The following is a 14,643-nucleotide window of genomic DNA, read 5'->3' as shown; positions in this document are numbered from 1 at the left end:
TGCGGCTACAAAAAATTCCCTTTTCAGTATCTGAAGTTACTCTCACCAATGCTGACACCCCCATGCACTCTAAACTGCAACCTGAGAAACACGGCAAGAAAATGAAATACAACGGCACACGATGCAAGAATACGCAGGTTGCAAGATAATTCTGAAGCCATCCAGTTGAAGTGTTAGAAGAAATCTAAAGAGTTAGAGATTTCAAACCAAACTATTTTGCAAATTTATTTCAATCAAAAAGTAACTGCCTATTTCTCAAAAAAAAAAATCCAAACAAAAAAAAAACCCACAAGAAAAAAAATTTCTACTATACCCAAATGTTTTTAAGATGTAAATGCACTTGTCATCTTCCATGTAAGCAGGGTACTGGTGCCCCAAATTAAACAAAAGAAGAAAAGTTAGGGTTGACAAGTATGTCATTGTGTAACTACAAATTAAATATGCCTTTTGATATTTCAATTTTAACTGTTGAGTACCTTTTCATCAGGCTATTGCCATTAGAAGTGTTTTATTAGAGTTTTAGATTAGACAAATAACAGATAAGAAATGTGACAAGTATATCAAATCTGATTTAGCAGATCTGACGCACTTAAGCTTTTACTGTAAGAGTGGCATTTGATATATTTGAAATGTTCCAAACAATGCTCCCTTAACATGCCAAAACAGCAAAAAATTCAGATTTAAGTCTACTATATTCAACTTATGCCAAGTACAGAATGATTATCTAAAAAAACCACAATTAACTTTCAGCAGAAAGTGTGAAATCACCTGAAACTTTCAATGCAATGTGAAATTTTAAATACTACAAAGTCGCCCCAAAACACCCAATATCTGGCACCTTCAGTGAAACACAGAATATACATATTTTAGAAAGATTATTAGACTAGCACCTGTACCTCTCTATGCTGTGAACTTTGAGTGAATGCTGGGTAGACTTTACAGCAGCCAGCATTTCAAAAATAAGTAATGAAAAGTGATGACCATATCTGAAATCCTCAGGAAAATAAATGAACACCCACTTTTTGTGTGGATTTCTTTTGTATGGTAAAGAAATCCACACTTACAATATCAATTTTATGTAGTTTTTGTATATGTTAACAAATAAAATACATTGAAACTTGCCAGATTATTAAAAATAACTTGACATTTGCATGCAAAATCTTAAAATAATCTAAAAGACAGAATGCCCACATACAACTACTTCTGCTTGTACTGTACAAACTTCAATACACAGAAGTCTTTTAATCCAAATTTAGAGTAACACAACCAAGTCGTCCATTCTCCAAAAGCCTATTGGTGTGGAATCTAGAAGAGCTCACAGACTAATTTTGTCAGATGATCAAGACAAACATATATGCATTTAAAATAGAACTTTAATAAATCCAGTAAAAAAGTAACCTACTACGAAAGAAAGAACAGAAACAAGCTTGTATGCTGAACTGATTGATCAGTTTACACAAAAAAATGCTGTAAACTCATACTCAGCAACTGTTTAACATTGTTTCCCATTATCCCTTTCATCTCTTAATTCTGTTAATACCACAGATTAAATTAGAATGTTTCAAACAAGCAAAAAGAACCAAACTAGATTTCATTGTTTCTACATGTTAGAAAGAAGTCTTTGTTATAAAGACTCAGAAGCCAACACTGAAATTAAAACGAAAATTGAAATGAAAGTTATTTATTAACAATAAAACTAATTAAGTTAATAATACTTACTTCTAACACCAGCATTCACACCTTAGATCAAAATAAATGGGCATATGTATAATTACACTGTGTGCAAGTTCTGACATTCAGAGCTTTCATACTGAAAAAAGCATGTATGTTGAAAAACTAAACAGTAAAAGTTTTAGCACATAAACTAAATTAAAATTTGCCCCATGCAAACAATTTGCCCTTCCTTATATTTAACACTATAACAAAAAACATATGCATAAATAAATAAATATCTGATAATTACAGGACATTTTCTTAAGAGAGCATGCCATATGCTTTTTCCACACGGACAGAAACACGATGCAAAACTTTAATATTACTTATTTTCCAAAGCTTGCTCAAAAAGCAGGCTTCTTAATTTCATTCTAATTCCTTCAAAAATGTTTATTTATTACAGTTCTTATCCTTCTGTTTTCCCTTCTATTTCCTCATGAATTATATGATGCAAGGAAATATTGTCCTTGGTACTTACAGGCAGATGACTGTAAAGTCATCTTTGACTTTGTCAAGGTTTTGGATAATACTTGTCTGAATATTCTATACATCACAAGACTTTAGGTAGTCAAATTAAACATGAATGTTCAAACTGACAGGAGTCAAATAATGCATTTTAAAGATAAGACTAAAAATGCTCAAGTTATTAACATGACATAGAAAAGACTGTGCACAGAATCCTGCCTCCACTTTTCTCCCCACCCAGATTATGCTTCACTCGCTTCTCAAAACCTGTAACAGCCGAGTACAGATTTTTGCCTGTAAGAGCTCCACATAATACAAACCCCAGTTTTATCTCCCAAACAGCCTGCATTTCATGAAGCAAGTCAAGTGTACCCATGTGGGAAAAGAAAATATTATTCAAAGACTGGATTATACTTGCCTTTGTGTATCTTTTTTCTGTACATAACTTTTACTGACATAGAAAAGAAAGCAAACAAAAAAGCAGAAAATTCTCCTACTGCACTGGTCTATATGGCTCAACAGAATTAGCAATACATACATGTAAATTCGGTACAGTGGATTTATATGTGAGTCATGTGGCAGATGTTGTAGACCTTGACTTTTGTAGCCTCAGTTCTAAAAATGAGCCGACACTGATAGCACTGGCAAGGTAAAACACTCAGGCCATTGTGTTCCTCAGTGGTACTGAGAAAAAACATATATATATACACACACACACACACACACACATGATATATATAGCATGCAGCACTGCCTGCAGTATTATGGTAAGTTTATAGTAATACATTCATAAATTCTGCCAGCTGTGCAAAAAAAAGTAATTAATAACATTAACAGGATGTCATTGCTAGAGGATGAAAGTGTGAGACTGAGGGTATTTCTTTGATTACACTGCAGCTTCTGGTAAGCTCACTGATCTACTGAGTACCAGACCACTCTGCCCTTTAACTTGCACATCAAGTCTGTCCCGTTTGTATAAATCCCTTGCAATCCATTTCTGTGTTAACTCTATTCCTAAATGCTACCCTAATGTATGTATCTACCTTGCTCATCCAGTCCTGGTTTCCCCTCTTTGGCCACCTTTGTTCCTTGCTTGATACCAGTCTTCATCACAAGCTTTTCATCCCAGTCTGGTCTCTCCCTTGCAGTTACCTTAATTTCTACCAGCACTGATATGCTCTCCATGAACAACTCCATCTATCCAAAAGCATTATCTTCCTGATAGTCCAGATAAGGTGTTCTCTGCATTTTATTCAGACTTCCAGCTTCTTCATTCTGATCGGTAACATTCCTTTCTTTCTCTAGAAAGGAATACTTGCTAGTGCTTTACTGGTACAATTATTCAGAAACAGTTGCATTCTTGAAGCTCTGGGCTGCACTAGCAACATGGGAAATTCATGACCATAAAATTCTTAATGTTATTTCTAGCCAATTCCCCAATATTTTCACACCCACATTTTTAAAAAATGTTGTTTGCAAAAGATATATCCATGGTATCAACATGCCCAGCTATGGATAAATTTTAAATTGCCAGATAAAATGTTTCAAAGTCTCAGACTGCATCAGAGAAATTATTTGCCTTTCACCTTATCTTTTAAATATTAGCAAATTGATGCCTTTGTCCTCTTCTTTCAGAGCACACCCTCTTCTTATCAAAATTTGGCTTTTTACTATTGCTAGTACTATTGAAAGCTAATGCAGAAGCACCATAGAAAAAAACCTGCAGGCCAGACTTTTACATCTTAACAACTGGGCATAGTTGTGCCTACTATGGAACACAGAGTAACTTTAATTATTCAACGCGACACATCACTGATAGTAACAGTCAGGAACACAGCTGATGCCTAAATGTTTTGCCTTGCCAATATCATCAACATTTTCACATTTTAAAAATTAAGGCTACAAAAGTCAAGATCTAAACCAGGGAAATTGCTCAAGAAGAACTCTATTCTTCAGTAATCTTTATAATTTCTACTATACAACTGATATGTTTTCCCCCACAACACATCAATGTGTCGATCTTTAACGAATCTTTGAGTTAACTGTGTCTTTGAGTCAGTGTGTCCTGCTCCCAGTCATCTGTTTAATAAGGCAGACACTTTACATGCTGTACTTGGAGATGAGCTGTAAAGTAAAGCTCTGCTTGTTTCAGGTTTTTCTAAGAGCAAAATCAAAAGGCAGTATGCATACTGCAGTACTAACTGCATCTTTTAAATTACAAAAAGGTCTATTTTCTCAACTACAATCTTGCTGAACAATTCAATGATGTTTGTGAATACTAGTTTATTGGACAAGAAAAATTAATTATATGCCATATGCCTGCTGGATGGTGTGGGTTTGGTGGTGTTTTTTTTTTTAAATTGAATATTGCCCCATGCAAAGGTGTTTGGGTGCTGGAGTTTTTGGTTGGTTGGTTTGTTTTTCCAGTTCTTTTTGACAATAAAGCTTATCTACCTCCTCCAAGAGAGAGGTTTTCCCAGTCACTTACTAATTTTATCTTTAGAGCACCAACAGCATCAAGTAGCCATCATTATAAGCTGACAAACTGAAAGTACCCAAAGTTACACTCTGTCCTGGTTTCACAGCTGGGATAGAGTTATTTTTCTTCCTAGTAGTTGGTGCAGTGCTGTGTTTTGAATTTAGGATGAGAATAACGTTGATTAAACACTGATATTTTAGCTGTTGCCGAATAGTGCTTACAATAAATTAAGTAACCCTGACAGAAAGGAGGCTGGGGGGCACAAGATGCTGGGAGGGGATACAGCCAGCACAGCTGACCCGAACTGGACAAAGGGATATTCCATACTATATGACCATCATACTCGTAAATTAGGGGAAAGGTGGCCAAGGCACCCCTGCTCAGGAACAGGCTGGGCATCGGTTGGTAGTGAGCAATTATTTTTAGTTGCATCACTTTGTTGTTGGTTGGGTTTTTTTTTGTTTGTTGGTGGTTTCTTGTGTTTTTTTTTGGGGGGGGGGGAATGTCTCTTTAAAAATTTTACTGTTCACTATAATTTTCATTACTATGATTATTTCAATTATTAAACCGTTTTTATCTCAACTCATGGGTTTTCTTACACTTACCCTCCCGCATCTCTCCCCATATTACAGGGATGATCCAGGTGAGAGCAAATGGTGTGATGCTTAGTTGCTGGCTGGTGTTAAACAATACTCTTTTACACCAATAGCCAACAGGGTACATTTGACAGAATTTATCCATCAGAAGGAGAGTTCATCAAGGTGCAGGAGCATGGAAGAAGGGACTACATGTTCCTTTTTAACATGCCTAGCTTGAAGATTAACAAAAAAAAAGCACCAAATAACCCCACAAACAAATAACTTTACTACTTCATATTCGCACCTCTTGGCCACCACCATGATACGTTAACCCAGAAGGAGTACTCACCATCTTCACTTTGATTTTTTGCGAAAAAGTTGCAGAGAAAGTATGAAAACCCAACAATAAGTTGTGCAAGCAAGAGGCTAAAGCACACCTCTAACAGAAATTCAGAATTCCCTTTAAACAAAATACTACAGAGTAATCCCAAAGGTAACGCAAGTCTAGTACATAGATCTCAATGCACTAGATCAAGAAATGAACATACAAAGAAGCTGACACAACAACTTATTTCTTTGTCAGCTGGTAGGAATGCAGACATGCCAAGCAAAACCATACTCCAAACATGATGGTAAGTTACATATTATCCAGATATAAATTTGAATGTGCAAGATTAAAATATACATTTCTGCTATAAACTGTATATATATTCTAAGCACAAAAGTAGTAACAAGAGATACTTCTCTAAAGTAATAAACCCCAAGACCTTTGTGTTTTTAAGGCCCAGCAAGCAAACACCACAGCTCGAAACACAGATTACAAGTGCTTCTTGTTTTACAACCTTTAGATCAAATTTTGAACTACCACAAAATTTCTGCTAAGCTTACCATATACAACTCCATGAAACAATCAAAATAAGGAAGTACAAATTGTCATGTCAATCATTTACAAAAAAATTAATATAAGATCACCTTCAAAATGCTGTGTACTATGTTACTGCAACACTATTCAATATTAACCAGGCATTCATGTGAGAATTGATTTAGATCTGTCAATTTTGACTACAACAAATTAGATGTTCAAAGGTCCTAAATGTTAAGTGTGCACAGTATTCAGTACTTAAAAAAAGGAAATGCTCATTTATATTATGCTTCTTTAAAACAGAGGCTCTCAAAGCACTAAATAGTGACTAACATCTCAGTCATTCTAAATACCTTATAGCTGCCCTTCTTTGATCGTTTAACATTCTTTGCTGAACTACTGTTATAGCATGAATTTTCTTGTAATTTTACCTTTTCAGAACTGTAATTACATCTATTACAAAAGTAGCCAGATTCTCTGGAAAAAATCCCAAACAAATCTCAATGAATTTCATAAGAAAATAGCAAAGATGTCTTTTATAATTCTTTCTATTATATACAAGCAATGAAGCAAAATAATCACAAAAAACAAGCATTAAAGAGATTATCAATGATGAAAGATGCTTTAATCATTTGAGGGTTTTTGAAAAATGATTTAGGAATTAAGTAAAATCTGTGAGAAAGAACTTATAATGAGAACTTGTCAAAAGCTAAAAACACAGACTACAAAAAAGTTTTTAATGGTAAAGTATACTTTAGCTCCTATCAATCACTGTTACAGTAATTTCAGAATTTAATAAGTTGATATTTACCTGCTGGAACAAGACAATCTTTCCAATCAAAATATCCTGCATAAATGCCAGGTTCTAATGACCCAACTATAGGATCTGCCTTGAATTCAATGTACATTTCGAACAGCCTTTGATCCAGCTCTTTCAAGGATTCCATACTAACCTAAAAAACAGTGGGGGGAAAAAAAAAAAAAGAGGAAGAGATAAAACATAATAAATGCTCATTAACTACAAGAACTAAGTCACATACCCCCCCCCCCCAAATTACCTCATGTAATTTTTAGTTTTTGATAAATTGCAGCATTTACTTTTTCGTTTCATAATTACATATATGAAAACCTAGGAACTTTCATTTTATCTGTCCATCCTACCCAATATATTTTTATTTTTTTTATTGTGCTCAGCAGCAGACATTTTTTGGAATGCCAAAGCAGGCAGATCACTCTAATTGTCTAATAGCATGATATTTTTTCCCTGCATATCAGGAGGTCTTGATCTTGCACCAAGTAAAGAATGAGTTTTGTCAATGCTTTAAAACATGCCCATAATAATTTCCAATCTGACACATGAAGATTTTCATATAATACTTGATACACCAATTACAATTTTTCAACTTCTCACTATCTATCTGCTCTGTATTTAACAGGCACACAGATTTATTTAGGAGTCTCTGCCTTCTGAAACAGTATATGTGAACCTTATTGCTTTATTTCAAAGCACCTTGGTACAGCAGATGCATAGGGACAGCTTACCAACATCTGCCAAAGATTTCTCTTTTAACAGCTCTCTATGCAGTTTTTAGTAATTCACACAACTTAGCCACACTGAAAGCTAAAGAGATAGGCATAGTTCATTTATTGTATCGGAAACTTTAAATTTTATACAAGATTTTCTTATACCCCCTGTATAGGTACAGGGGCTATAGGTACCTTACAGCTTCTAAAATAATTCTGGAATGCAATGCAAATCATAAAATATTAAAGTAGAAATTCAGTATCCTAGGATGGTAATGGATGCCAAATGCAAATAAAATGTGGAAAATATCACGTGACTTCTACTTAAATGTATTTAGAACAGCTTAAGTGATAGAAAAGTAAAGACTTTAAACTACTTCTCACTTTCCTCAATCATCAGGGAAAAAAGCATATATGAAATAATTTTCAGAAGCAAAGGGGTTTAAATGCGAGGAAAAAGGCAGGTCTAGATCAAACCAGAAATTAAGAAAAAGAAAGAAAATAAGAATACCAACTCCTTATAATTCCTTTCGAAATATTTAATACTGAAAGCTGTAAAATAAGCAATGAAGATTTTTCACTGCAGGGATGTCTCTGAACTGTGTTCTTCACTGGCATGCCTACACTGTTAAGTGAAGAGGAAAGGGAACTGCAGTATTTGAGTCAGGAACAGACAGACAGATAAGCCTTCAGGAATCAGATCATAAGTGCTAGGGAAAAGACATCAAAGTTGCTGTCAGATTCAGGAAAGTTGGGATGGTGAAGATGGTGTTTTGAAACAAGAGATATTACCACTTCCATGCTTTTCTATCTGATAAATCTTCTTTAATTTGTCATCCTTCAACCTGCTTCAAGTTCAATGCACAATTAACATAATGGTGGGTAAACTTGTTTTTCAGCTGGTGGAAAGATTACAAGAAAGAATGAACAATTCACGGGAATTTGATTTTGAGCCCAGGATGGGGGAATGAAGCAGAAGTCCTCAGCAATGTCCATTGTGTATACCCATTTTCCTGATGCTCAAGAGGGGCAAATACTCACAAAACCATACTATTCACTCACTATTATTCTTCTAAGAACTTCCCTGTAACTACAGTTTTCAAATTTGTATTAAAGCCGTTTGAGTCTCTATCCTAGTAACCCATCTGTCTTATCTAAGTATCAGAACTCTGGAAACAATTATATCCAGAAGCTTAAACAATAAGCTAGGATGAATGTTATGGGATAATTCCCCACCCACTTGCTAATTAACTAAATGGATGATACAGTGTTGAACTAAAGAATCTCCATGAAAAAGCACTTAAAAGATTTATGTAAAAATTAAATATAACTACAGGTGAGTATCATAAGTATGTGCCAAGATGGCATGTGTGTAAAGCAGAGCATAAAGTTTGGCCATTTTATATAAATTTGTATTTGGCACAATAAGAAAAAAAATGGAAACAGCAACCATGTAGAACGTAAGGAAATTTCTTGGTTACCATTTTATGACTGCTGTATTTTCATATTCGATAATAATGATTTCCCTGCTAACAGGCAACTTTAGAAAGAACACAACAATGGACAGTTTTTACCAACATAAACTACAAAATCACATTAAAAATCCATATATAAAGCTAACAATTTAAAAGTACAGTTTTGTTTCAGTCATCTTAAAACCAAATTTTGTTTTTCTAAAATTCTGTCAAATCTTTATTACAATTTTTTATGTAATAATAAATTCAATGAAAAAATTACAGAAGTTCAGGTGACAGAACAAAAAACTGGAATAAATCAACCAACACATCTAAACCTCTGTGAACAGTGAAGGGTTCAAAAACTGCTCTCTATCCAATTATCCAAATTCTCCCAGGGAGCATTACTGATTGATGGGTCCCATATATGCTTATCTGGGCCAGTCAGCGCTTTCAAAGTGTTAACACAGATTTACAATTAATCTGCTACTTCAAGATTTGAATTTTGTAATTTATAAAACTACCAGACTTTTAGTACCGATACTATGATGTGGCTGTACAAGACAGTGTTGAATACATACATAACAGATGTCTTATTTACTTATATAGACAACACTAACTGTACCTAGCTCAACTCAGTTGTCTCAGTAGCAAAGAACCGCAATATCTAGAGTAATTTTGTATACTGTACTAAATATACAAATCATGTCAAACCCATTTAAATGCTATTCAGAATTACTTCAGCCACAGAAATTCAACCAACATTCAGGCAGAAGGGAATTAAGGATGTATTGCACAGTAGAAACATCAGTTTGAGTGAAATACTGTACTCTGTATTGGAAAAGATAACATTTTACCTCAAATCAACAAATGTTTCTGGAAATAAACTAGGTTTATGGCCCTAAAGGATTAAGTCACAACATTTCTCATAAAAAATGATTAATCTTTACAAAAAGGCAGGAAAATGAGACAGCTACTGCCACCCACTTCGACATTTTCATTCTTTGAAAAAAAAAACCACCACCACAAACCAAAAAAAAAAAAACCAAAAACCAAACCAACAAAAAACAAAACACAACAAAAAACCTGAATTAGTTTATGAACAACAGCTATCAGTAACACAGATTGCCAGATGAAATAATTTATCAAGTATATTTCCGAGATAATGATCTTTTATTCTCAGCATTAAGAGAACACAGTGACATTAAACAGCTTTACTAAGAAATCTGATAAGCTTTCTGAAGTCCTGAATAAGAGGTCACATTTGCTACACAAGCTATTTAAGCCTTACAGGAACATATACAACCATATTGTCATTGTATCCAACTGATGCTTGCAGTCCCACTGATTTGTAGTGGGCAGACCCAAGAATACTTTTAGCCATCTGAACACTTGCACTTAATTTCCACAGAAAGCAAAACAAAGAAAAACTGTTTCCTTCAAGCAGTGCTTTTTCATTCCAGTGTTCTCACTTACTTGAGTTATTTTTTCAACGCCTTGAAAGCCATGTTTCTCAAAATGTTCAGCTATGTTTAGGAAGGTATGACGTTCCAGATAACGGCAGTTACTGAGTGCAATTAAAAGCCTCTGTTCCTAAAAATTTTATTTTAACAGAAGTATAATAGTTAGAAAAGAAGCATCAGCATGACCAACACTTTAAATGTATAGTATTTTAACTTTCTGCATGTGACAAAAAAGCTGATAAATAAAGTGGAGTTTACAAATATTTATGTCAATAAACCACCAAGAACTGAGTGAATTATCAAATATGATGACTGAATGTACGCTTTTCTTATGGGATCTGGAGCATTCACTGGAATAGCTGTGACTAATACAGAACTGTGGTTAAGGCGTTGTTACAAAAATGAGGTTTGGACGGCTTTCCAGGAAGCTGTTTCTGGCTTTTACTTTGTTTCAAGAAATAGGCTAAGAATTATGGCCATTATAAAATTAACTGAAGATCAGGGCCATAAGATACTGGCACAGGTTGCCCACAGAGATGGTAGATGCCCCATCACTGGAGACATTCAAGGTCAGGCTGGATGTGGTTCAACCTGGTCTAGATAAAGATGTCCCTGCTTATCACAGGGGGATTGGAACTAGATGACCTTTGAACATTCTTTCTAACCCAAACTATTCTATGATTCTGTGATCTTCACTTTCACATGAAGTTGGCTAAAACTAGGGAAGCAGAACAGCTACTGACCAAATACAGTCACCTGTTCTAAAATACTAGAAAATTCAGAAGTACATAATATAATTTCAGCAATTAATTTGGAAATTTTTTCTCTCTTTTTTTTTGTTTTAAATACAAGAAGGTCAAACACATTCTGGATTTGAAATAACAGAATTGCATTTCCATGACCTTGATGCAACAAGGTGCAGTTTCCAAAGAAACAAAGAACCAAACAAGACAGAACTAGTATTTAAATAATTTGGTCTACCCTCTTTCCCTCTCTTCTTCTCCGAATGGCAAAACATTTATTTACCTCAGACAGCAGTTCAAAATCAAAACCAGCAAATATTTTGAAAACAAAATTATTTGGCAATGCAGTCACCATAAGAATGCAGATCTGATTAAAAATGGTTTTCAGACCCAGAAGAACTGACAGTTATGTATTCCAGCAATATAACTACTACTGAGATACTCAATTGACTACTACTTTAAGTTATAATCAGCTGGTATACAGACTACTGAAAAAAAGAGAATATTAAAAATACAGTGATGAATTTTACTTTGATCATTCACCACCTCTGTTCTCATTACTCAATAAGGAAAGAGAAGATAAAGAGTTGTGTGATTGACAGGAAAAAATTAATATGATACTATGGAAGTCAAACATTGTCTGAAACTGTTACTATCTTTCTTCTTATCTTAACCTTCATACCTATGACACACATGAGGAAACCACAGACACAAAAATGGTAGTTTATCAGCAATTAATATCAAAATTGATGGGTTTCAAGAATAAAATTCTTGAAAAAACTTGCCGTGATTTGGCAATCTGATTCTTTATTGCAGCAGGAATGCTTATTGCTTTCATAAATAAGCAAAGCTGGGCTTCTGAGAACATTTAAAATTGTACTAAGGAATATTAACTTCACAAGAGGCTCTCACTAGGTTTCCTTCACGGAATAACTACATTTTTTTCATTAGCTACCAGACTAGAAGAAAGTACATTCACCAAAGCCAAAGTGTCAGGAAAAGAACCCTTTTTTTTTTTCCCCAATTTTCCAAAAAGCAAAACCAAATTCAAATAAGTCAAATAAATAATTACTCAGTAATGTTTATTTTTTGGGGGGAAACTACAGTACTGAATATCTGTATTTTCATAGGGTTTAAAAATCAACTAATAATTAAACCACTTCTTATAACAAGGTGACAAATCAAAAGTTACATCTTCAGCTGTCTTAACACTAGTGCTATTTTCACTAATTTCAATGATGCCATTTCAGTTTGAGGAAGACATGGTTTTAAAAAATACTTTCATTAGTTACCTTAAGATGGTAAACTAAGATACCATAAGAGAACAGTAGAATCATAGAATAGTTAGGGTTGGAAAGGACCTTAAGATCATCTAGTTCCAACACCCCTGCCATGGGCAGGGACACCTCACACTAAACCATGTCACCCAAGGCTCTGCCCAATGTGGCCTTGAACACCACCAGGGATGGAGCATTCACAACCTCCCTGGGCAACCCATTCCAGTGCCTCACCACCCTCACAGTAAAGAACTTCTTTCTTATATCCAATCTAAACTTCCCCTGTTTAAGTTTTAACCCATTAGCCCTTGTCCTATCACTACAGTCCATAATGAATAGCCCATCCCCAGCATCCCTATAGCCCCTCTTCAGATACTGGAAGGCTGCTATGAGGTCTCCACGCAGCCTTCTCTTCTCCAGGCTGAACAGTCCCAACTTTCTCAGCCTATCTTCATATGGGAGGTGCTCCAGCCCCCTGATCATCCTCACGGCCCTCCTCTAGACTTGTTCCAACAGTTCCATGTCCTTTTGATGTTGAGGACACCAGAACTGCACACAATACTCCAAGGAGGTCTCAGGAGAGCAGAGTAGAGGGGCAGAATCACCTCCTGTGACCTGCTGGTCACGCTCCTTTTGATGCAGCCCAGGATACGGTTGGCTTTCTGGGCTGCAAGTGCACACTGCCGGCTCATGTTCATTTTCTCATCAACCAACACCCCCAAGTCCTTCTCTGCAGGGCTGCTCTGAAACACTTCTTTGCCCAACCTGTAGCTGTGCCTGGGATTGCTCCAACCCACGTGTAGGAGCTTGCACTTGGCATGGTTAAACCTCATGAGGTTGGCATCAGCCCACCTCACAAGCGTGTCAAGGTCCCTCTGGATGGCATTCCTTCCCTCCAGGGTATCAACCGAACCACACAGCTTGGTGTCATCGGCAAACTTGCTGAGGGCGCACTCAATCCCACTGTCCATGTCAGCAATGAAGATGTTGAACAAGGCCAGTCCCAACACTGGTCCCTGAGGGACACCACTCGTTACTGGTCTCCAGCTGGACATTGAGCCATTGACCACAACTCTTTGCATGCGGCCATCCAGCCAGTTCTTTATCCACCAAGAGGTCCGTCCATCAAATTGATGTCTCTCCAATTTAGAGACGAGGATGTCATGTGGGAATGCATCAAATGCTTTGCACAAGTCCAGGTAGATGACATCAACTGCTCTACCCCTGTTCATCAGTTCTGTAGCCCCATCATAGAAGGCCACCAAATTGGTCAAGCAGGATTTCCCCTTAGTGAAGCCATGCTGGCTGTCACCAAGCACCTTGCTGTTTTTCACTCCCCTTAGCATGCCATCCAGGAGAATCTGCTCCAAGATTTTGCCAGGCATGGAGGTGAGACTGACTGTTCTGTAGTTCCCTGGGTCATCCATTTTCCCCTTCTTGAAAATGGGGGTTATATTTCCCTTTTTTCAGTCATAGTACCTTATATCCTATTTTCTTATGCTTATGGACATATGTATCTAGTAAATGCCTCTAGAATACAAAGTTGCTCTCTAAAAAAGAAAAATATAACTCTGAAACAATACAGTAAAAGGACTCATTCCAGTAACTTTGAGAAATCTTAATTTTCACATCAGCTTTTAAAAACATAAGCCAAACTTACTGAAGAAAGACTGGAGTCTTCGTGAATGCTTCCAAACAAATCTGGAGATGAAACATCAACTGAAAGACTAAGAATATTATTAAAAAGTGAGTATTATAGTGCTTTTAATTATCTGATACATGGTGGATTCAAAAGAACAGTTGGAACAGAAGATCAGAATATTGTTTCAAGCTCCTTTGCATTAGACAGTAAAGCAGCCATGTTGCTCAGTTTGTCTAAGATGTCCACAAAGCCTACAGGAGCTCTGGGGACAGAAAGTACTATTTCAGCTACAGACCTTTCCTTCTTAAAGCATTTTAATTTTCTCTGGTTTGCCATAGATTCCATTTTGGTTTTACACCTATCCAGCCAACAGCCATCCAAATATCAAAGAAAAAAAAAAAAAGGAAAAAAAAAGTGGCATTAGGAACACAGTCGATTTGCCT

At 35.8% G+C, this 14,643-nt stretch overlaps 1 protein-coding gene across 2 annotated transcripts in view; it reads right to left on the bottom strand.

Moving 5' to 3' along the window:
• Window positions 1-14,643, bottom strand: part of EXOC2 (exocyst complex component 2) — a 124,307-nt gene that overhangs the window by 27,157 nt on the left and 82,507 nt on the right. For both annotated transcript variants that reach the window (XM_061449344.1, XM_061449343.1), the window contains 3 exons: window positions 14,219-14,285; window positions 10,552-10,668; window positions 6,909-7,050 (listed from right to left, as the gene is read on the bottom strand). In XM_061449344.1, the coding sequence (XP_061305328.1) occupies window positions 6,909-7,050; window positions 10,552-10,668; window positions 14,219-14,285 (326 nt within the window). The remainder of the gene's footprint in view (window positions 1-6,908; window positions 7,051-10,551; window positions 10,669-14,218; window positions 14,286-14,643) is intronic.

This window comes from Pezoporus flaviventris, unplaced genomic scaffold, assembly GCF_033815535.1.
Source record: "Pezoporus flaviventris isolate CSIRO_AGI_PZ_B2104156 unplaced genomic scaffold, CSIRO_AGI_Pfla_v1 ptg000007l, whole genome shotgun sequence".
NCBI lineage: Eukaryota > Metazoa > Chordata > Aves > Psittaciformes > Psittacidae > Pezoporus > Pezoporus flaviventris.
The sequence above is the reverse complement of the archived record's forward strand: the minus strand, read 5'-3'. Positions and strand labels throughout refer to the sequence as shown.